Source organism: Salmo salar, chromosome ssa06 (genome assembly GCF_905237065.1).
Source record: "Salmo salar chromosome ssa06, Ssal_v3.1, whole genome shotgun sequence".
NCBI classification, from domain to species: Eukaryota; Metazoa; Chordata; class Actinopteri; order Salmoniformes; family Salmonidae; genus Salmo; species Salmo salar.
This window is the reverse complement of record NC_059447.1, coordinates 55,794,687-55,819,210: the sequence shown is the minus strand read 5'-3', so window position 1 is coordinate 55,819,210 and position 24,524 is coordinate 55,794,687. Positions and strand designations below refer to the sequence as shown.

At 43.8% G+C, this 24,524-nt stretch overlaps 2 protein-coding genes and 1 non-coding gene across 3 annotated transcripts in view; all 3 read right to left on the bottom strand.

Moving 5' to 3' along the window:
- Positions 1–13: 13 nt before the first annotated feature.
- On the bottom strand, positions 14–8,017 carry cpsf3 (cleavage and polyadenylation specific factor 3). The gene is given in 18 exon segments (NM_001139882.1): positions 14–562; positions 653–749; positions 889–955; positions 1,077–1,164; positions 1,388–1,482; positions 1,812–1,910; positions 2,117–2,225; positions 2,464–2,616; positions 2,805–2,951; positions 3,191–3,349; positions 3,584–3,759; positions 4,082–4,232; positions 4,451–4,540; positions 6,293–6,470; positions 6,811–6,939; positions 7,217–7,314; positions 7,433–7,496; positions 7,856–8,017. Coding segments are annotated over 18 exon segments (2,073 nt in total). The 5' UTR covers positions 7,927–8,017; the 3' UTR covers positions 14–460.
- Positions 8,018–8,727: 710 nt separating this feature from the next.
- LOC106607659 (arf-GAP with SH3 domain, ANK repeat and PH domain-containing protein 2) overlaps positions 8,728–24,524 on the bottom strand; it is a 53,403-nt gene continuing 37,606 nt past the window's right edge. Inside the window, exons 12-28 of the mRNA XM_014204849.2 lie at positions 22,390–22,477; positions 22,160–22,208; positions 19,051–19,220; positions 18,102–18,235; positions 17,647–17,741; positions 17,127–17,316; positions 15,647–15,732; positions 15,249–15,364; positions 13,158–13,225; positions 12,777–12,890; positions 12,239–12,515; positions 11,804–11,899; positions 11,344–11,614; positions 11,013–11,074; positions 10,122–10,204; positions 9,843–9,962; positions 8,728–9,679 (exon numbers count right to left, since the gene is read on the bottom strand). Coding sequence (XP_014060324.1) covers positions 9,605–9,679; positions 9,843–9,962; positions 10,122–10,204; positions 11,013–11,074; positions 11,344–11,614; positions 11,804–11,899; positions 12,239–12,515; positions 12,777–12,890; positions 13,158–13,225; positions 15,249–15,364; positions 15,647–15,732; positions 17,127–17,316; positions 17,647–17,741; positions 18,102–18,235; positions 19,051–19,220; positions 22,160–22,208; positions 22,390–22,477 — 2,094 coding nt within the window. The 3' untranslated portion in view covers positions 8,728–9,604. The remainder of the gene's footprint in view (positions 9,680–9,842; positions 9,963–10,121; positions 10,205–11,012; positions 11,075–11,343; positions 11,615–11,803; positions 11,900–12,238; positions 12,516–12,776; positions 12,891–13,157; positions 13,226–15,248; positions 15,365–15,646; positions 15,733–17,126; positions 17,317–17,646; positions 17,742–18,101; positions 18,236–19,050; positions 19,221–22,159; positions 22,209–22,389; positions 22,478–24,524) is intronic.
- On the bottom strand, positions 23,159–23,213 carry LOC123743594 (U7 small nuclear RNA). The gene has a single exon (XR_006770450.1). It is a non-coding gene; the product is annotated as a U7 small nuclear RNA (small nuclear RNA).

The following is a 24,524-nucleotide window of genomic DNA, read 5'->3' as shown; positions in this document are numbered from 1 at the left end:
ATGTCGCCAGCAGTCCTTGATTACTTTTTTATTTATTAAAACAAATTGATCATTTTATCAATGCAATGCATAATGCAGATATACAAAGTCTACACGTTGAGAATTCAACGTAAGTCAATGGAGGTTGATTCCTGTGGAATCCAAACACAGATTCTTCCTTTATGTGATAAGGCAGCTAGAATTACAGAGGAATGAAACGGAGGGGGCAATGTTGTCAAGACATTACATACTTTGAATCTTTACAATACAAGTTCTGGACAACATGTAGAAAATATCCACTGTAATCATTGCCCGGCTAACATACACATATCAATTAATAATGCACTGCCAGTAAAGGAAAGTGGGCAAGTGCCTCTGGGTGATGCTGTTTGGGAACCGGGGTGTGTTGGGCCGTGCCTATTGCTTCTGGGACAGGCTGCCTGTCCAGAGAGAGAGAGGGGAGGAGGTGGATGGCTCTTCCTCAGATGGCAGGGTTGAGAGCATCATAGAGCCTCTGCACAGCCAGCTCCACCATCTCTCTCAGGGTCTCATCTTCAGCACTGCCCTCCTCATACTGCACCGTCTGCACAACAGACAGACAGGGGAGAACCAGGTCAGAGGAGAACAGACACACACAGAGAGAGAGAGACAGACATATCTATTAAATCCTCACTCTGGTCTCTGGGCAGATGAAGGCAGTATTCCCGTCCACTGTTACCGTCAGGTTCTTATTGTCCTTGAAGTCCACACAGTCCTCCCCAAACATGTCACTGTTGAGGGAAAGATTTCAAATATCTCAAGAGAAGCGCTTCTATCCGTTCCATTTTGATACACATTCACAACCTTCCTGTTGACTCATGACAGGCGTGTGTGTGAATATAGAAAACGTGAATAGGGGGCGGAACTTACAGAAGCATAATCTCCAGCCTCTGCTGGAAAACATCCAGTTCTATACCTTCTTTCTTGTGTTCCATAACTATAGGATGAAGAAATGAGCAGCAAGGGACAAGCACAAAGACATTAAACATACTGTAATTTTCAGATTTCTTCGTCAGTCCATGATAGAGATAACGTTGGACCACCCTTTCTTCACTGACCTTTCTGTGCTTTAGGGTTGGACTGGACCTCCAGTACCACTGTGGTGACCGCATCAGCATACATGTCATTCAGAGGGTTGGCGATCCACTGCGCACACAGCACCAATACAAAACCAGTTAGCTAATGTTCACACCCTTTCTTATAGCATTGCACAATTTGACCAAGTTTCCCAAAATTCCCAGATTTCCTGCTTATTCCCTTCTGATTCTGGGACTCTTCCTACTGGGATTTCTGGAGTGAAAAAACTGGGAATTTTGGGAAAGTTACAGGAATTTTGTAACCCCTACTTTCATCATATTCAGTGTCTCACCTCTAAAACCACCATGCCCGCCTCGTGCACCAGTGTGACATTCTTGAAGATCCTGAGTGTGATTTTCTCTGCAGACTCCACCTCCTCCACCTCCCCTAAAAGACAAGCGGGTTTGTATAGTCAAGACAGTAACCGAGAAAAACTCCAGACCCTGGTTATAAGTGACAGCTTTACAGTGGCTTTGAAAATGGCCCAATGTAACCACTACTGTAAAGTCACTGGCACACTCCCACAACAAACTCTTAACACAAAACTCAATTCGCTAGGTGCTCCCCGCTCGTCTGTTGGTTGCCATTTGTTGAGTGATATTTTGTCTGATTCCACATTTGTCCGATTCGGAATCAATCACCAGTTGTTTGTGTTGAATGATTGACCAGTGTGCCTTAATTTCCAACAAGGTGAGCAGAGTTCTGTAGAAACCCACCTGCCAGGTTGCGTAGATGGCTGGCCAGCAGAGAGATGGGTCCGGTGAAGGGAATGGCCTGGGTCTGCTTCACTGTGCTCATGGCCAGGTCTGTATAGTCTGGAGACAGAGAGAGGAGAGAAGAGCTCATACACACGGTAGTACACACTCATGTGGACACACACGGACGGACGCGCACACACACACACACACACACACACACACACACACACACACACACACACACACACACACACACACACACACACACACACACACACACACACACACACACACACACAGTCAGATAGTGAATCAGTACTGACTGGACAGATCTGAGGGGGTGAGGATGTGGTAGCTGAAGTTGCGTTTGACCAGGATCCCAGATACCCTCTGACCCTGCTGACACTTCTTATCAGCCAGGGAGCCCATCACCTACGGCACAGAACAGCAACAGTCAGTATACACACACCACAAGTGTTTGGAAGACACAAACCGCCTCAGTTGTACACACTATAAAAATTCGATAATTCCGCTTGATGCCAATGGATAAAATTGATGGGCCATAGAATATCATCAATATTTACTGTCTGTAACTCAATTCAGTCTAATTCTCCCAATAAATGATATTACAGTAGGAGACCGCTAGAGAGAGAGTGGAGGATGGGCTCACCTTAGCCAGCTTCTCTCCTCTGAAGTTGAGTGTGACGGCCTCAGTGTTCCGGGGGTTGTGCACCTCTATGTGGACCTCGTCATTGTCCTCGTACTCCCTGATCAGAGCGGCTTTCAGACGGGCCATCTCATTCTGCTCCCCGTGCACCAGGATCTGCAGGTGAGACAAAGAAATATGTCACACGAGCAGGCTCAAGTCATTGATGTATAACAGGGGGGGAAAAAAGAGAGGCCCAAGCACACTTCCTTGTGGAACTGTGTCCCGTTGGCATTTACCATTTGATTACGGCCCGTAAGATAAGATCGGACTCATTCAATGGCCGACGGAGTGTGTCTATTTACCACATGAGGGGGTTTAAGAGCCCTGATGAACTCGCTGGTCTGCTGGTAGTCAGTGTGCGCTGAGAAAGAGATGTAGTCCACAGACATCTTCAGCTGCAGCTTCTGGCCTGACATGGTGGTGATCTCCTCTGGCTCTGACATAATGTGCTGAGGATAGAGTCACAGAGGAACAGTCAGCTCACACACAGAGTTATGAATCTTAGCACGGCTGGAAATGACTTGATTTTAAAAAAATAAGGTGTTCATGTTTATCTGATGACGATAAAAAATATTTGATCACAACAAAGCTTGGCTTGCAATAAGACCACACTGTAGGATTCCTTTGGTTTGTGACGACTTAGAGTGACTGAGAAAAGTCTGAAGAAGGGTTGAAGACGGAGCCCCACCTTGGCGAGGGTACCCTCCACGGAGTAGCCGGCGATGATGACGCCGTTCCTCTTATCGGTGCACCAGCTCTCAAACAGCTCTCTTGACAGACCGCTCTGCATCATACCTGGAGAGGCCATCACCACACTGGGCCCGATGTCATCAAAGTGGTCCATGCTCTGGTAGAGAGTGGTACAGCATAGTTAGCACGGACCGAGGGACACAGCATGTGCCTGTTCATTAGAGCACACCATAGTAAAACGTTTTGAAAAGGAGTGTTTCTTATTGGACAAGTTCAGGTAGTCGCTCCCTGTTTCAGCCTGTTTTCTACCTTTTGCTGCCTAATAAACGTTTAAAAAAAAGTGTCTTGAAAAATGCCACTGCCAAACATTTATCTGATTAACGTCACCCACCTTGAGGTTGCTGATGTGCTTGAAGACGAAGGGGTTGTTGACGTTAATGGCCTTGCGGATCTTGTCGTTCATAGCGTTGACGTAGGTCTGGTAGACGGCCATGCACTTCTTGGCCAGAGACGACGCGTAGTAGATGGGAATGTCATGGAGCTCTGGGTGGTTCTGCCAGTACTCGTCTGAAACACACACACAGAGGCACATGCCCACACACACACACATTAGAGAAGGGTTGTGTTCATTAGAGCACGCAACAGAAAACGTTTTAAAACAAGTTTCTGATTGGATAAAGCCAAACACACACTCAGAGGCACATGCCCACACACAAATTAGAGAAGGGTTGTGTTCATTAGAGCACGCAACAGAAAACGTTTTAAAACATGTTTTTGATTGGATTAGGCCAGGTGACTTTTGGTTCCAAATGAACACTTCCATGAATGAGAGTCACTGGATACCTGCTCTAAAAGCAGGCTGAAGAGGGAACTGGTTGGAGAATCTCACCCAGGATGAGCAGCAGTTCCTGGGCTCGGCCCAAGGCGAACACGGGGATGAGACAGCGGCCCTCTCTGTTGACGATGTCATGGATTGTGTTGCAGAACCGGGCCTCCCGCTCCTCCCTCTTCTCATGGATGTGTGTTCCATACGTGGACTCCTGAGGACAGAGAGCAATACACATCAAATCCTCATGTTAGGAAAACAAGATCCCAGGAGAATCAAAGTGAAGTACGCTGCTTCTTTGTGGTTGCGATTAGGCTGGGTTGCCGTAAAGCACCATGTGACGACTGCTGATTTAAATGAATTTGATTGCCTGATTGATTCATTGATTGTCGTTGTGTTTAGTGTTGTATGTTACTATTAGCGGGGACTCACAGTAATGAGGATGTCAGGCTTGACGCTGGGGATCTCTGCTGCCATCAGATGCCTGTCCTCCTGTCGGGAAAAGTCACCTGTGTAGAGGATCTATGGACAGAGACACACCCAAAGGAACAAGGATAACAGGAGACAGGTTAGTTAAAACCTACAATTTTAAGAGACAGCAGCAAAACAAACAGACAAAATGTATTTCTGTTTCAAAGAATTATTCACTCATGTAATTGTACGGGAACATTTGTCCAGCATATGGGTGCCACCTACTGGCCACAATAAACAATACAATCTGTATACAGTGCATTCAGAAAGTATTCAGACCCCTTCACTTGTCCACATTTTGTTACGTTACAGCCTTATTCTAAAATTAATTGTTTTCCTCATTAATCTACACACCATACCCCAGAATTGTTTGAAAATGTATTACAAATAACATTCATACCTTATTTACATAAGTATTCAGACCCTTCGCTATTAGACTCAAAATTGAGCTCAGGTGCATCCTGTTTCCACTGATCATCCTTGATGTTTCTACAACTTGATTGGACATGATTTGGAAAGGCACACACCTGTCTATATAAGGTCCCACTGTTGACAGTGCATGTCAGAGCAAAAACCAAGCCATGCGGTTGAAGGAATTGTCTCCAAGACAGGATTGTATTGAGCCACAGATCTGGGGAAGGGTACCAAAAAATGTCTGCAGCATTGAAGGTCCCCAAGAACACAGTGGCCGCCATCATTCTTAAATGGAAGAAGTTTGGAACCACCAAGACTCTTCCTAGAGCTGGCTGCCCGGCTAAACTGAGCAATCGGGGGAGAAGGGCCTTGGACAGGGCGGTGACCAAGAACCCGATGGTAACTCTGACAGAGCCCCAGAGTCCCTCTGTGGAAACCTTCCAGAAGGTCTGATGAAACCAAGATTGAACTCCTTGGCCTTAATGCAAAGAGTCACGTCTGGAGGAAACCTGGCACCATCCCTACGGTGAAGCATGGTGGTGGCAGCATCATGCTGTGGGGATGTTTTTCAGCGGCAAGGACTGGGAGACTAGTCAGGATCAATGGAAAGATGAACGGAGCAAAGTACAGAGAGATCCTTGATGAAAACATGCTCCAGAGCACTCAGAACCTCAGACTGGGGCAAAGGATCACCTTTCAACAGGACAACGCAGGAGTGGCTTTGGTACAAGTCTCAATGGCCTTGAGTGGACAGCCAGAGCCCGGATTTGAACCCGATCTAACATTTCTGGAGACCTGAAAATAGCTGTGCAGCAACGCTCCCCATCCAACCTGACATAGGTTGAGAAGATCTGCAGGGAAGAATGGGAGAAACTCCCCAAATAAAGTTGTGCCAAGCTTGTAGCGTCCTACCCAAGAGGACTCGAGGCTGTAATCGCTGCCAAAGGTGCTTCAACAAAGTACTGAATAAAGGGTCTGAATACCTATAAAAAATGTGATGTTTCCTTTTTTATTTTTAATACATCTGCAAAAAAAACACACAAAAAAACTGTTTTTGCTTTGTCATTATGGGCTATTTATTTATTCCATTTTAGAATAAGGTTGTAACGTAACAAAATGTGGAAAAAGTCAAGGGGTCTGAATACTTTCCGAATGCACTGTGATGCTTTGGGGAGATGTTGATGAAACTTTATAAAGGCGCCTCTCCAAAAACAAGGTGCGGATGAGGATATTCAAATAAAATAAAAAATGGGATAGAACAGAATTTCTGGGAAATCATGTGCTATTTCTGATAAGAACCTTTTCTTATGGTCCTTTCACAAAGAAGATGATGAATAAGCTGTAGTTGCTTTTCTGTCCCAGGAGTCAATGTAAATGTAATGTAGTCACCTTCACGCCAGCTATCTCGATCATGAACATGGCTGCCCCCAGGACGTGACCGGCATGGTAACACCAGAACTTGATGCCGGCCACCTCCTTCACCTCGTGGAAGTTGATGGTCTCAATCTTGTCCATGCTCTCCTCCAAGTCTGTCTCTGTGTACAGCATGTCGTCGGCTGAGATGTTACTGGGAGGGAATACACAGAGACAGTCAGGGGCACAATGTGAACCCGAATCATCCATAATGGGTGATGGCATCTCTACAATTGTTTTGTCCTGAAGACATGGCTGTGTAGACGTATGACGTCTAACAGTTAGATGCCAAAGGAGTCGACACAGGAATCTACAGCCATGTCTTCAGGGCAATACATTTTGCAGCTACTCTATCAAGAAAGAAACAGTAGAGTACGCTGCTATTTCCCCGAACCGAGTAAGACCATCGTCAATGGCCTATGTTCCTTATAGGAGCCAAAGGCTGAAGTTAAGTAAGTCAGGCTGTTATTGAAAGTTAATAAACTCTTGTCTACCTGACTTTGACATAATCAGACAGCAGCCAGCGGTAAATAGCTTTGGTGGCGTGGGTCATGAAGGTCCTTCCTTTGAAACTGGTCTTCTGGAGAAACCAAGGCAAGGCTCCACAGTGGTCCAAGTGAAAACTGACATAGAGAGAGAGGAGATTATAGAGAACTGAATATGGTGCGTTAGAAAACACACTGAAGACAGAGTTCAGTTAATTCATCTGACCTGGGGCAACATATAACGGGGTTGTGTTTATAAGGCACAAAACGTAGGAAAACTCACAGAAACAGAAAGGTATTTTTGAACTTGTCCATATAAGAAACGTTTGTCTTTGTTTTAGGTTGCGAAAAGTTTTGCTACAGTTGAACTTGACCCTAATAAACACAACCCAGACGAGAGATTAGGAATACTCACTGGCTGATAAGAAGCAGGTCTATCTCAGCAGGATCGATCAAATCAATATAGGGAAGGGCATCCATTCCTTCCAATCCTGGGTGGATTCCACAGTCCAGCTACAAAGGAAAACGGTTGTTGTACTCAATTATTAGGCTACTTTTATTTTGGAATGTCTCATACAATCCACAATGCATGGTAAATTCAACAGGGACAGCACAGTGCACGTAATATTACCATGATTTTCCGTCCCTTGAACTCCAGAATGATGCATGACCTTCCCACCTCCTGCCCAGCTCCACTATTAGGGAAAGAGACGTTAATCACTGTCTGATGATATTTGTGACACAGTGACGTTCTGGCAGATTCATAAAAATCTTACGTGTTATGACAATATTTTGTCAGTAAAATGCATCTTCGTGACAGAACGTAATGCATAGCTGCGGTAGCTACTTGACAATACAATCTAGCTAGCTATACGTATACTAGGTAAATCACTGTGGTATCTTTGGACAACAACTAATACTAGGTAACATTGAACAAATACATAATTTATCTAACTAGGTAGACAGGCGTCAATCTTCATGTATTTGCTAGTTAGACGGGCTAAATTAGCTAGCTAGCCAACCAGCTCACGAAATGTTGAATGTATAAACCCACAGTGGTCTGATGAGGAGCTGATCACTTTCCTCTGCAGGCACCGATAAATCAGCTTTGCGTTTCGCCGCCATATTTTCTCTTACGATTTAATTCAAATATATATGCTTATTATGTATTAATTGTATTCATTCATTCTTCTGATACCCACAGAAACTAACTGCACGCTGACTACAACAACACTTCCGGTCCAGCGATATAAATATGTCCGTACGAGGAACGGTCTTTGCTACAATGGGTTCCGGGGTTGTAACATGGGGCGCCCATTCAGGAGCACACAACGTTTTGGAACGTCCAGGTAGAAATATGTTATTTAGAACAAACATGCTTCTCCAACATATAAAACACGAAATCATGTAGGCTGTATTTATGACATTTCTATCTGCAACGTTGGAGAACGTTTGGCAACTGAACATGGTCCTGATTTTAGGGCAGAGTAGCCAGAGCACAGTATAATCATAATGACATTGCTATAATCTATCCTCACAAAAATTACTCTTTCACTTATGGACGTCATTTAAAAAAACTATTTTGTTTTTGTTTTCATTGTGCTACATACAGATTACTCCAGAATAACCACTTATGTGGGCTGGTCCATAACCACCTGGGCTGGTCCTTTTTTTGCCTAGTGGGCCTGTCTAACAAACTTTTTAGGGCTCAAAATTATCACTATCTCGCTAATATTGGTGGCCTCAAAATGGGCCAGTGTGGGGGCCTCAAGGAAAAATATTGGCTGGTGTGTTAGAAATGCCAGGGGCAATTTTTGGTCCCAGTCCGCCCCAGCATCAGATAATGGTTCTGTCCATAATCATCAAATGGAGTGACCACTACAGATCTGTCATAACAGAATGCAATGAAGACAAAACACACAATGAGCCATTTCACGTTTTAATGAATAACCATGGACATGTAAAGAACATGAGGGAAGAGGAAAATATAGGATGTACATTCCTTTCAATTATCTCAAATGTTACAGCTACGATATACATACAGAGTTACCCTGCAACCCTTTTGCCAGCATCATATATTCACAAATGCTCTCTTGATAAATTAGATTTCTTTCAATGTTAGATTCAAACATATCAGTTTCCCATCAGCAGACGCTGTCATAGGATGATCATGCTCGGTGATACACAGCAATGTAATGACTGATGTAATATATAGACTTTGACTGGTTGTAGTACAATATGTTTTTTATTATACCAAGTTACACTTTCAGTACGCGTCTGAATTGATAACACAATTGCAATATTGAATTTAAAAGACTCAAGTTTGACTGTACCCTCAAGGATGCACTGTACTGTGTGGACTTTAAATAAAATATAATCAAGCAGAATCTTGCTCCAGTTATTTCCAGTTGTCCCAGCAAACCAAGTGGAAGGATACTTTCTCAAAACTTAGCATGTGGGTTGAACAGTTTCCCCCATTTTTCCCCCAAATATTTTGACGTCTTCCAGCATTGTAGATTAGAACATTCTGTTGGTAAGTCAGAGGTCACCTAGTCATCATCTTTGGCTGTTTGGATGCATGAGAATATCACCACCCACACACGTGATGTGCACATCCCACACCTCTTTCACTCATAGACATTGTTTTTCTCCCAAACGATACCCTATTTCTTATACAGTGCACTACTTATAGGGCTCTGGTCAAAAGTAGTGCACTACATAGGGAATAGGGTGCAATTTTGGACAAAAACAGATAAACACAGCCTAGTAGTGAGCGACAGCTTCGGTCACACCATCAGATGCATCAATCAATGATTAAGTGCACAAATGTCGTAGGGAAGACTCCTCTCCTAGTCGAATCCCCCTCTATATGTCCTTTCTGCAACACACACAACAGGACACACAGTCAGTAGATCAGAGATATAAGGACGCAGTCAGTGGATGTTTGTGTGTGCAGTTTGTGTGTGCGTATGTGTGTGCATGCATGTGTGTGTGCATGCGTGCCTATGCGTGTGGGTGTGTGTTGGAGTTGTTCTACTTACCCACCACTCCTGGTCCTCCTCTCCATCCACTACAATCACCTCTCCCTCAGTGAACGTCAGCTCATCTGGGTTATCAGCTAAACAGTTGTAGAGGGCTTTCACCCTCCTGGGCCTCTGTTTCTAAGGGCCAAATAATAATAAGTTAGACAAGAAGATGTTAGTTAATGGTTTTGCAAGTGTTCAATAATCAGTGTAAATATGATATTACTGTATTGCTATAATAGCCTGTGTGTTAGGTATTGATTGCATGCCACTGATTGGCTGAGTTGAGGATCTCACAGGGAGGTTAACGCGGGGCTTGGGTGTTGGTGGAGGAGTTGGACCAAAGCTCTGAGGGGATCCAGTTACAGGTGCATTCTTTACTGCTCACACACAAGCAAAAAGACACATTGGAACATTTAATCATCAATTCATGGACATGACACATAAAATAGCAAGTAGTCTGGTCCCAGATCTGTTTGTGATTTTACCAACTCCATTATTCTAACCAATTGGCATGACAAATCCATAAGGAATTGGCAAGAAAGAAGACTGGCACCCAGATGAATAAAACAATGCTCTTTGAACCAGAGCAGGCTAGTCATTAGATATTGTATGCTGAGTGTACAAAACTTTAGGAACACCTTGCTAATATTGAGTTGCACCCCCTTTTACCCTCAGAATAGCCTCAATTCGTTGTGTCATGGCCACTACAAGGTGTCGAAGGCATTCCACAGGGATGCTGGCCCAAGTTGACTCCAATGCTTCCCACAGTTGTGTCAAATTGTCTGGATGTCCTTTGGGTGGTGGACTATTCTTGATACACACGGGAAACTGTTGAGCGTGAAAAACCCAGCAGTGTTGCAGTTGTTGACAGAAACTGGTGTACGCCTGGCACCTACTACCATACCCTGTTCAAAGGCACCTAAATATTTTGTCTTGCCCATTCACCTTCTGAATGGCACACATACACAATCCACGTCTCAAGGCTTAAAAATCCTTCTTTAACCTGTCTCCTCCCCTTCATCTACACTGATTGAAGTGAATTTAACAGGTGACATCAATAAGGTTTCATAGCTTTCACCTTGAGCCACCTGGTCAGTCATGGAAAGAGCAGGTGTTCCTAATGTTTTGTACACTCAGTGTATACTAAAAATGTGTGAATGGTATTTGAGTGTATTGAGTATTTACCAGATCTATTAGTGGGTCCAGCAAGCCTGCCGGGTGGTCCTTTAGGCATGGGTTTATCTGAACTGAAACCACACACACATTAATGGTCTTAGTTAACTGATAAAACATACACACTGATAAACCTAACACAAGACGTAATACAATTAAATGAGAACATATGAACCTGAATTGGTCAGCGGACGTATCAAGCGTCTCAGAGTAGGAGTGCTGATCTAGAGTCAGGTCCCCCCCTATCCACGTAATCATATTCATTGTGATCTAAAAGACTAAACTGATCCTAAATCAGCACTCTTACTCTGAGATGCTTGATACATACTGCCCAAGTTCTTACCTAGTGGGTGATTTAGTTGATTTGGACCGTGTGGCTCTGCTTCTGGGATGGTGGGCGGGCACAGGAGGGGGCTGTGTGGGTCGGAAGGAGGGTGCATGGGGCACTGTTGGCAGGAATGGTGGTAGTGGGATGATGGTGGACACTGGAGGCCCAGGTAATACTGAAGGTAGTGGTGGTAGAGGAGCAGTCTTATGGCTTCTAGACTCCATCACACTGGTCCTTTTACTCACCAGGGGAGGCGGAGCAGCAGGTGGAACAGCTGGGGGAAACACTGGATGGAGACAAGGGAGTGATATCAATCAGTCAAATGTATTTAAAAAAAAAGTTTAACATCGGCAGTTGTAACAAAGTGCTTATACAGTACTTATATCTTGTTGTTGTGCCAGCAGCGCAGTATAATCACATGTGAGGGATAGGTCAGGAGCTAGTACTATCTGGTAATATAATGTAGTGCACTTACCATTCATGGAGCTGTTACGCTCCGGGATGTGAGGGTTCGGGGGGTCTGAGGAGGACCTCTGTCTACCCACCACCTCCATATGAGCCTGCTTCCACCCTGGGCCGACAGGGTTACAGTCATAGGGTCAATCATTTATTTATACTACAGTTTGGCATCTGGTGTTTAGTTCATTATTCCTCAAGGACCTATAATTTATGACCTAGTGCAGGGCTGTTTAATTCTGGTCTTGGATGGCCGAAACATTTCCAATTTATGTTTCTAACTTGGAGCTGATTGCACTCACCTGGTGACGTAGGTCTGAATCAGGCCCTGATTAGGAGAGTGAAAACCTGAAAAAGGGTTTTGGCCCAATAGGTCCGTAATTGAACAGCCCTGACCTAGAGCATGACTTATGACCTATGCTCTATGACCGATTCTCATTGCCAATGGACTGACCTTTGCTGGCGTTCCTGGGGGGCAGGGGTGGGATGTTTAACCCCGGTCCCCCTGACATGCCGCGGGGAGTGGGGCTGAGGTCCAGGATGGCGCCATAGGTCTCATTGTTCATCATCATGCTGGGGACATGGGCTCTCTGCTTGTCCCTGACCAGGCTGGCTGCGTCGTGGGCCAGGGAGGCCATGTTGCGACCTCCAGGCATGGGACCCATGGGACCATTTCCTGGGACAAAACAGCTGACCGGACGCTCCTGCTCTGGCCGTCTTTGGGGGATGGGCTGGGTATGGGTGATAAAGAGTGTAAGTATGCTAGTGTAATGTCTTCTAGCTAGCGATGAGCACAACTGAGGTTGAAGTACTATAGTACTGACTCAAGTACTGACTCATGCATTTTTGTTTTTTATCTGGGCCAATAACTCAGCTAATACAGCAGTACAAGTTTGCCTGGTATACTATAAAATCATGGTTCGAAGAATTTGTGAATTCTATAAGAGTTCTATATGAGGTTTGAGTTATGAGGTAGAGGCTATCCAACTCACCTTGTCCTCCATCTCGTCTTCGCTCTCGTCCAGATCGTCGTCTTCGTTCTGGAGCCGCCACTCATATTCCACATGCACATGGACATTAAACTTCCCCGTCATAGCCTGGGTCAGCTGGACACCACAAATACAGTCAACCTTTACTATTACCCATGTTGATAAAACAGAACCCTGGATGATCCTCTAAGACAGTTGGATCATCAAATTCAAAGTAGGTGCCGCACATCGGTGGTGGATGAGGTGACTTTCCCCTTACTTTGTAAAGCGCTTTGGGAACCTACGTGGAAAAGCACTCTACAAATCCAATCAATTATTATTAGTATATTGTTACAGTGTTGAATTCCATGTGACCTTTAGATTCCATTCGAAGACTGCACTCACCAGCACTTCACACTGCGAATGTCTGAGGCGCTTGGCGATGTCCATTGGTGTTTCTCCTGCCTCATTGGCTGCACACAGACAGACAAACCAATTTATGTGTTTCATATATATACTGTATATATACAGTTCCAAAAAGGTGTTAAACAAATCAAATATATTTTATATTTGAGATTCTTCAAAGTAGCCACCCTTTGCCTTGATGACAGCTTTCCGTACTCTTAGCATTCTCTCAACCAGCTTCATGAGGTAGTCAGCTGGAATGCATTTCAATTAACAGGTGTGCCTTGTTAAAAGTAAATTTGTGGAATTTCTTTCAGTCTTAATGCGTTTGAGCCAATCAGTTGTGTTGTGACAAGGTAGGGGTGGTATACAGAATATTTGGTCGTAGACCAAGTCCATATTATGGCAAGAACAGCTCAAATAAGCAAAGAGAAATGACAGTCAATCATTACTTTAAGACATGAAGCTCAGTCAATCCGGGAAAGTGTCAAGAATTTGGAAAGTTTCTTCAAGTGCAGTCGCAAAAACCATCAAGTGCTATGATGAAACTGGCTCTCATGAGGACCACCACAGGAAAGGAAGCCTCAGAGTTACCTCTGCTGTAGAGGATAAGTTCATTAGAGTTACCAGCCTCAGAGATTGCATCCCAAATAAATGTTTCACAGAGTTCAAGTAGCAGACACATCTCAACATCAACTGTTCAGAGACTGCGTGAATCAGGCCTTCATGGTCGAATTGCTGCAAAGAAACCACTACTAAAGGACACCAATAAGAAGAGACTTGCTTGGGCCAGTAAACACAAGAAATGGACATTAGACCGGTGGAAATCTGTCCTTTGGTCTGTTGAGTCCAAATTTGAGATTTTTGGTTCCAACCGCATTGTCTTTATAGAGGCAGAGTAGGTGAATGGATGATCTCTGCATGTGTGGTTCCCACCGTGAAGCATGGATGGTGATGGTGTGGGGGTGCTTTGCTGGTGACACTGTCAGTGATTTATTTAGAATTCAAGGCACACTTAACCAGCATGGCTACCACAGCATTCTGCAGCGATACACAATCCAATTCGGTTTGCACGGGACTATCATTTGTTTTTCAACAGAACAATGACCCAACACACCTCCAGGCTGTGTAAGGTCTATTTGACCAAGAAGGAGAGTGATGGAGTGCTGCATCAGATGACCTGGCCTCCACAAACACCTGACCTCAACCCAATTGAGATGGTTTAGGATGAGTTGGACCGCAGAGTGAAGGCAGAGCAGCATATGTGGGAACTTCTGTTGGACTGTTGGAAAAGCAGTCCAGGTGAAGCTGGTTGAGAGAATGCCAAGAGTGTGCAAAGCTGTCATCAAGGAAAAGGGTGGTTAATTTGCAGAATCAAAAATATAAAATATATTTTGTTTTGTTTAACACTTTTTTGGTTAATACATGATTCCATATGTGTTATTTCATAGTTTTGATGTTTTCACTATTATTCTACAATGTAGAAAATAGCAAAAATAAAGAAATACCCTTGCATGAGTAGGTGTGTCCAAACTTTTGACTGGTACTGCATATTTTTACTGCATGTACTTTTACCCCTTTTCTCCCCAATTTCGTGATATCAAATTGGCAGTGACAGTCTTGTCCCATCGCTGCAACTCCCCTACAGACTCGGGAGAGGCGAAGGTCAAGAGCTATGCGTCCTCCGAAACACGACTGTACCAAGCCGCTCTACTTCTTGACACAGTGCTCGCTTAACCCGGAAGCCGGCCACACCAATGTGTCGGAGGAAACACCGTCCAGCTGGCAAGCGGGGTCAGCTTGCATGAGCCCGGTCCGCCACAAGGAGTCGCTAGAGCGTGATGGGACAAGGAAATCCCGGCCGGCCAAACCCTCCCCTAACCCGCACGAAGCTGGGCAAATTGTGCGCCGCCTCATGGGTCTCCCGGTCACGGCCAGCTGTGACACAGCCTGGGATCGAACCCAGGTCTGTAGTGCCTTAAAGACCGCTGTGGTACTCGGGAGGCCCAATTTATGTGTTTCTATGGGACTTCAGTCTGGACTATATGGAATCACGTGTCATTTGGGACATGATACTAGCAGGGCACTTACCAATACTGACCGAGGCCCTGCCCCGCAGCAGCAGTTTCAGACATTCACTGTTGTCTGTCAGGCAGCAGTAGTGCAGTGCCGTGCTCCCTTTGGCTGTCTGCTTCTCCAGGTTGCCACTGACACAGAGCAGACACACCACTGGGGTTAGGACATTCACCACAAGGGGGCAACACTTCCCTTCATTCACATCAACAACTAAATAAATATGTCTAATCTGAGAGAACAACTTCTGCTCTTATCTACATGTTTTTTTTTTTACGGTTAAAATACTTTAGATGACTTGCCCCTCTTCACATTTGAGATGTTTGCATCTGCTTTTATGTTGTTTGCGCCTGCTTTTATGAGACATAAACCCAGCATCTTTTCCCTCAATCAGTCCTTAAGTAAGGCTTTAGTACCTGTTCTGGGTCAGGAAGTCCACAATATGGAGGGAGTTGCGGTCCACCATTCGCACTGCTAGATGTAGTGCCGTCTCACCCGGTTCCTGAGAGCATGGACAAATACACTACATGACCAAAAGTATGTGGACACCTGCTCGTCGAACATCTCATTCCAAAATCATGGGCATTAATATGAAGTTGATCCGCCCTTTGCTGCTATAATAGCCTCCACTCTTCTGGGAGGGCTTTCCACTATATGTTGGCCACAAGAGCTTTAGTTAGGTCGAGCACTGATGTTGGGCGATTAGGCCTGGCTCGCAGTCAGCGTTCCAAATCATCCCTAAGGTGTTCGATGGGGTTGAGGTCAGGGCTCTGTGCAGTCCAGTCAAGTTCTTCCACACTGATCTTGACAAACTATTTCTGTATGGACCTCGCTTTGTGCACGGGGGCATTGTCATGCTGAAATAGGAAAGGGCCTTCCCCAAACTGTTGCCACAAAGTTGGAAGCACAGAATCGTCTAGAATGTCATTGTATGCTAGCGTTAAGATTTCCCTTCACTGGAACTAAGGGGCCTGGCCCGAACCATGAAAAACAGCCCCAGACCATTAATTCCTCCTCTGCCAAACTTTACAGTTGGCACTATGCATTTGGGCAGGTAGCGTTCTCCTGGCATCCGCCATACCCAGATTTGTCCATCGGACTGCCAGATGGTGAAGCGTGATTCATCACTTCAGAGCGCGTTTCCACTACTTAAGAATCCAATGGCGGAAAGCTTTACACCACTCCAGCTGATGCTTGGCATTGCGCATGGTGATCTTAAGTTTGTGTGCGGCAGCTCGGCCATGGAAACCAATTTCATGAAGCTCCCTACGAATAGTTCTTGTGCTGACGTTGCGTCCAGAGGCAGTTTGTAACTCGGTAGTGAGTATTGCAACTGAGGACAGATTTTTACATGCTACGCGCCCCCCGAACACTTCGCGGCTGAGCCGTTGTTTTTCCTACATGTTTCCACTTCACAATAACAGCACTTACAGTTTACCAGGGCAGCTCTAGCAGGGCAGAAATGTGACGAACTGACTTGTTGGAAAGTTGGAAAGCTATGATGGTGCCATGTTGAAAGTCACTGAGCTTTTCAGTAAGGCCATTCCACTGTCAATGTTTATGTATGAAGATTGCATGGCTGTGTGCTCGATTTTATACACCTGTCAGCCAGAAATCTTTCTGATTGAGAGGGGGTCAAATACTTATTTCCCTCATTAAAATGCAAATCAATTTATAACATTTTTGACATGCATTTTTCTGGATTTTTGTTGTTGTTATTCTGTCTCTCACTGTTCAAATAAACCTACCATTAAAATTATAGACTGATAATTTCTTTGTCTGTGGGCAAACGTACAAAATCAGCAGGGGACCAAATACTTTTTTCCCTCACTGTATGTCACCCGCCTACCTTCTGACTGTCTAAATAAAAAAAGAAGACAATGTGATTAATCTTACATGCTCATTGGCCAGCGGTATGGTCTCCATCAGGTCCACTCCTTCAGCGTAAACCTGGATGAGGGAGAGGATGTTTCGGGTCTTCACTGCCTCACACAGGACGTGCAGCCTGGACTCCGCGTCTGCACACTTCCTCTGAACAAACTTCTTCTCTGTGTACTTGGCTGTGATGTAGTCCTTCCGCGTCTGCCTGAGGGAGACAAGAGCCCAGACAGTCAGATGGGCAACTACCAAGAGACAGGAAATCTGAGTTTAAGGCCAAGTCCCAAATGGAACCTTATCCCCTCGTACACTGATTTTGACCAGGGCCCCTGTCAAAAGTAGTGGACTATATAGGGAATAAGTTGCCATTTGGGATGTACCCTAAGACATTCAGGACTATACATAGTATAACAAAAAGTTAAATGTATTGAACTTAATATGAAATAAATAATGAATGTATTCAGTCAGTGTTGTTCCTGTTATGGTGTTGAAGGAAGGAGGGGAGTGGGTGTGGTTTGCCTGACTGTCTGTCACTCACATGTCACTGGAGGGGTTGGGTTTGGTCACGCCCTGTGCAGACAGGTCCGCTTCCATGATCTCATTGAAACCTGCATTGCCCACATTTTTTGCCAGCTGGGGAAGACCAGGTAGAGCACACATCAATATGGTATCTATTCAGACCCTATAAATCTAGCCTGGTTCCAGATCTGTTTGTGCTGTATAGCCAATTGCCATAGGAGTTGGTAAGACAACACAAACAGATCTGGGACCAGGCTACTACTAATCATACTAAAATAGTACAACAGCTTATACAATCAGAGCTGGGTTCAAATACTATTTGAAATAATCAAAACTGCTTGGCTGAGCTTCCCTGGCATCTACCCATCTGGCACTCCAGGCAGGCTAAAGCAAACGCAATAAAACATTGATTTAAAAAAAATAGTTTTGAACCTGTTTGTATACAATGCAACCATTAATGCCTGTGATATTTACCAAGAGCTCTGCGGTTCCCAGGACGTCCAGTGTGAGAGACTGTATTCTAGAATAGTGGACGCCCATCTCCCTGTGGATTCCAGAACACTCGATGCAGATGAGCACTCCCAGGTTAGTGGAGAGCCAGGTGGGCTCTGAAGACAGAGATTTATATTATCAGTGTAAGACTAGTGTGCTATGGCCTGGGGTGGTCTGGCGGGTTGCTGCCACTGCTTTCGGATCTTAGCCCGTAACCTTCTGGCACACCATTTCTCCTCTTTACTTTCCTGTCTCTTCACTGTCTCTGAAAAATTTACTTGAAAATGCTTAAAAAACTATATTAAAAAAGACTAGTGTGCTTCCACTATAAGTTCTCACCTGAAATAGTTGTACCGTTAAATAAAGTTCCACTCCTAAGAGTGATATGTAGTATATTGATACACTAGTTTCATTGTCCTATCAGTGTAAATTCAACACATGGGTAGCCTAGTGGTTAGAGCGTTGGGCTAGTAACTGAAAAGTTGCAAGTTCAAATCCCCGAGCTGACAAGGTACAAATCTGTCGTTCTGAACAAGGCAGTTAACCCACTGTTCCTAGGCCGTCATTGAAAATAAGAATTTGTTCTTAACTGACTTGCCTAGTTAAATAAAGGTAAAATAAAATATAGGCACAGTAGGACTTCAATAACATCTAACCAAAACAGCCAACCCTCTTTCTTCTGTATTTGAGGAACTAGTCTGACTGGCCTAACAAAGACTCCTAAGAATGTGTTGTGAGCACATGCACATAGACAAAAGAACACGTCAAACAAAGCAAGGTTGTACGTTCAGCATTGTAAATGACGAAAACCATGTCAGCCTCTCACATATTCACATACTATATGTTCATTCTGATATAATACCCCTCTGGGAGGAAGACCACAATATTTTCTTGCTGCCTTTTCCCAGAATTCTCTCTGTGTGTCACTCACTGGGCGCTCCACAGTCACAGCAGACGTCGTTGCCGCTCATCCTCTTGACCTCGCTGACGATGGCCTTGGTCAGCGCCTGCACTATGTTGTTCTCCCCTCCCTCATCCTGGTCTCCTTTGAAGGCATTGTTCAGCGCCTCCTCCTTACTGTTCTGCAGGACTGAGATCCATCTGAAAACACAGGCAGGTCCAACCGAGACAACCAGTAAGCTTGGAGGGCAAAGTGTTCGTCCCAAATGGCACCCTATTCCTTATCTCAGCTCACTGGTCACCATAGCAGCACCCACTCGTAGCACGCGCTCCAGCAGGTATATCTCACTGGTCACCCCCAAAGCCAATTCCTCCTTTGGTCGTCTTTCCTTCCAGTTCTCTGCTGCCAATGACTGGAACGAACTGCAAAAATCTCTGAAGCTGGAGACTCATATCTCCCTCACTAGCTTTAAGCACCAGCTGTCAAAGCAGCTCACGGATCACTGCACCTGTACATAGCCCATCTGTAAACAGCCCATCTATCTACCTACCTCATCCCCATACTGTATTTATTTATTTATTTATCTTGCTCCTTTGCACCCCAGTATCTCTACTTGCACATACATCTTCTGCACATCTACCATTCCAGTGTTTAATTGCTATATTGTAATTACTTCACCACCATGGCCTATTTATTGCCTTAACTCCCTTATCTTACCTCATTTGCACTCACTGTATATATACTTTTTGTTTTCTTTTGTTCTACTGTATTATTGACTGTATGTTTTGTTTATTCCATGTGTAACTCTGTTGTTGTATGTGTCGAATTGCTTTGCTTTATCTTGGCCAGGTTGCAGTTGCAAATGAGAACTTGTTCTCAACCAGCCTACCTGGTTAAATAAAGGTGAAATAAAACAAAAAAAAAATTCAAAAAATGTAGTGCACTACTTTTGACCAGAGCCGAGTACACTATATAGGGAATAGGGTGCCATTTGGAATACCTACAACGTGTACCCCCTGTATCATGTATACACATAGTGAAGAGCAGGGTTCCCCAACTGTTTCCTGAGAAAAAAATTAATACAAAGAAACAAATGTCTTTTTTTATTGTTGAACATAAAATACTGTAAAAACACCAGCAAATCAGCTCTGAGTTATTTTAATTTAGGAAATAATAGAGAGATACACTAAATACACAAAAGTATGTGGACATCCCTTCAAATTAGTGGATTCGGCTATTTCAGCTGGCAGGTGTATAAAATCAAGCACACAGACATGCAATCTCCATAGACAAACATTGACAGTAGAATGGCCTTACTGAAGAGCTCAGTGACTTTCAACGTGGCACCGTCGTAGGATGCCACCTTTCCAACAAGTCAGTTCGTCAAATTTCTGCCCTGCTAGAGCTGCCCCGGAGTGGTAGGCCACACAAGCTCACAGAACGGGACCGCCGAGTGCTGAAGCACGTAGCGAGTTCCAAACTGCCTCTGGAAGCAACGACAGCCGAATCTGGGTTTGGCGGATGTCAGGAAAACGCTACCTGCCCCAATGCATAGTGCCAACTGTAAAGTTTGGTGGAGGAGGAATAATGGTCTTGGGCTGTTTTTCATGGTTTGGGCTAGGCCCCTTAGTTCCAGTGAAGGGAAATCTTAACACTACAGCATACAATGAAATTCTAGACGATTCTGTGCTTCAGTTTGGGGAAGGCCCTTTCCTGTTTCAGCATGTCAATGCCCCCGTGCACAAATCAAGGTTCATACATTAGTGGTTTGTCGGGATCGGTGTGGAAGAACTTTACTGGCCTGCCCAGAGCCCTGACCTCAACCCCATCGAACACCTTTGGGATGAATTGGAATGCCGACTGCGAGCCAGGCCTAATCGCCAAACATCAGTGCCCGACCTCACTAATGCTCTTGTGGCAGAATGGAAGCAAGTCCCCACAGCAATGTTCCAACATCTAGTGGAAAGCCTTCCCAGAAGAGTGGAGGCTATTATAGCAGCAAAGGGGGGGACCAACTCCATATTAATGCCCATGATTTTGGAATGAGATGTTCAACGAGCACATGTCCACATACTTTAGGTCATGTAGTGTATATGTGATCGTATACACATTTTAAATGATGATGATTTAGTGAAAAATTATATCTGTTTTGGCTTGCGGTAAATTTGTAGCCTACAAATGATTTGTAATTATGTTCCGACCTCCATCCACTCAAGAAAGAAATCGGCCCGCGGCTGAATCTAGTTGATGATCCCTGATATAAGGTGACCAATCAAAAACACATATTTTAAACAATGTTAAACGTGTAGATACTCTTCTGAGAAAACCAATGGTCCAAACCTCACGTCTCTATCATAATCCGTTCAAAAGTTGGAGTTTTTAGCTTTGTAAGAAGGCCAAAATTAGGGTGACTAAATCAATGGGGGCCACAGAAGAAAATAGCATTGCGTCAGCTAGGCTGTATGCTGTTTGAGAATTAGCAGGCTCTCTGACAGGCTCACTGATGAACTCATCTCATCATAAAACAATATAGAGGTAAGATAGAAATCGAGTTTGAGACATGACATGTAGTATTTTCATATTTTAGTATACACTTTTCAAATGAATGCTATTCTTTTTTTTAAGATCTCTCACAGAAACATGCGTGTCTCTGTGAAATGGCAACAGAGCACTGAGCATACCACAATTTTTTATTTTTTTTTCAAAGCCTTTTACATTTAATTCAGCTCGTGTCATGCTAATTTTGCGACACACGGAAACAACTTTGCAGACAACCACCACAACATGTAAAATCCTCAAAAGTTGCAGTGAAAAAGCGGCACAGCTATGTCAACAGAGCTCGGAGCTTATTACCCGGATGTATTAGGTATGAAATCCGAATTTTGGGACATAATGTTAATCCTATGTTCGAGAAAGACCCCACTGAACGATTCAGAACATGAAGAATCATATTTGTCTTGGTAAAATGTATTTTATAAAATAAGGAAGTGAAATTTCATCACCAAAGTGTGTTTTCATCCACTCTGGGCAGAGTGGACACCCTGCATAATGATGTATACACAATGTTTGCACACAAACTTGCACAGTGCAAAAGGCACAGACAGTTTACATGGGTTCAGTGAACCCCTATGGTACTTACATCTGACACTCAGTCTCTTCCTCAGCTTGAAAGTGATAGGTTCTGTCATCTGTTTGGGTAAACAAAGAATGAGATCGGTTTGAGTAAGAGGTAGTTGCAGTAAGAGAAGCTAGGCTACCGGAAGGCATCTATAGTACTAGATGGAAGATGAAATGGCTGTCATTGAAAAACTAGTCCAGGGTTGCAGAGGTTTGAGATGGAGATGAGCCTCAAAATGCTGCGTAACTTACGGGAGAAGAGATCAAAGCTTTTCTTCTCATCTGGGTTGAGCTTCACTTGACAGGTTAGCAGGTTGAGTTTAGCTGGTGGTCTGTTCGCCTATGAAAGAGGAGCAGAGACGGATGAGAGAAGAGAGTGGACCAGAGAATAAGATAAACATTTGAATGCTAAAATGGATCATACAGTATGCATGGAACTTTCCCATAAACTAAGTCAGTTGTGTGATGTCAAACAAAATAAAATAACTTCAGAAAAATAACATTATCAAATGCAGCAGTAACCCATAAATGTATCATTGTTGAATTAAATGGTATGCTGCTTACAGCCACATCCCTATAAAGGCCCAATGAACAGCATTGTTTGTAGGTGTCACACAATTATAGTCCAGTTCTTTAATGTGAGTACAGTAACAATGTGAAATGCACTGAAACAGAACAAATGTGACCCTTCCCAAATGAAAAAATTCTATATATACTATATATACTATTGTATAAATACTATAGCATTTACGGTAGTGTTTTTGCGGACTTTACTGTAGTATTTACTGTACTATACTGTAGTACTTACAGTTAACCATAGTATAAATACTGTAGTAAAAGAAAACTGTAAAATATACTATGGTAATTAATGTAGTGTTTTTGCAGATTGTAGTATACTGTAGTTTTTACTGTAGTGTTTTTCCAGACTGTACTATACGGTAGTATTTACTAGTGTTTTTGCAGACATTACTATACTGTAGTATTTACTACAATGTTTTTGTTTTATCTTTGACATAGAAGTGGAGGCTTTCTCCTTCGGGAAACCTACTGGAGAAATACTAAAAGAGCAAATTTTCCATAACCTGTAGGTAGGTAAGACTGGGGTCTGAATGGATAGTTCAGAGCTCCTGCTCTTTCTATAACCTGTAGGGAACGCAATATATGGTCTATCGTACAGTTCTGTGAAAAAGTATTGGGGATGCTTTGCTGCCTCAGAATCCCTACAACTTGCCTTAGTAGAAGGAGCCATGAATTCTGCTCTGTATCAGAGAATTTTACAGGAGAATGTCAGGCCATCCGTCTGTGAGCTGAAGCACAGCTGTGTCATCCAGCAAGACAATGATAAAAAAAAAAATACTATCAAGTCTACATGAAAATGGCTAAAAAGCAACACATTTAAAGTTTTGGACTTAATCCCAATTGAGATGCTGTGGCAGGACTTGAAACAAGCAGTTAATGCTTGAAAACCCACAAATGTCGCAGATTTACAGCAGTAAACCCAAATTTCCTTTGGATGGTGGACCATTCTTGATACACACAGGAAACTGTTGAGCATGAAAAACCCAGCAGGTTTGAAGTTCTTCACACACTCAGACTGGTGCGCCTGGCACCTACCCCGTTCAAAGGCACTTAAATATTTTGTCTTGCCCATTCACCCTCTGAATGGCACACATACAATCCATGTCTCAATTGTCTAAAGGCTTAAAAATCCTTCTTTAACCTGTGTCCTCCCCTTAACAAGTGACATCAATAAGGGATCATAGCTTTCACCTGGATTCACCTGGTCAGTCTAGTAAACTGTAGTGTTTTCTCCCTTCATCCCTGAACAAATTCACCATGGAAGCCATGCTCAGGGGAAATTTCAGCATTCAAACAATACAGTGTCTGACAAGAGGCTGCTGTGATGGTGGAGGTTTCAGGACCTGACAGACGTTTTGTCTGTTATTAAAATGACATCCTCATGACATTTTGTGATCATGACATTTTGTGATCACTACATTCTGTGATCATGACATTCTGTGATCATGACATTTTGTGATCATGACATTCTGTGATCATGACATTTTGTGAGCTGTGGATTGTCAAGCAAATAACTGCCGTTCTCACGGTAATTGACCCGTTAATTAACATAAACACATTTAGCATCTTCTGGCTTACAAGCCACTGATGCAGACCTTTGGAACATCTACATTTTAAAAAATCCATGTAATATAGCCTACACTTTCACAATAAATCCATGATTTATTTTAGACAGGTCTAAAGAAACATGATGTGAAGAAAATGTATTCTATTTCAGATGAACAGAACAGCGTGCTCTGAGGTGTTCTTATGTTAGGCCCTGATCTGGCTATGCCATATGGCTGTGGGCTACACTAGTTCATTTAGAG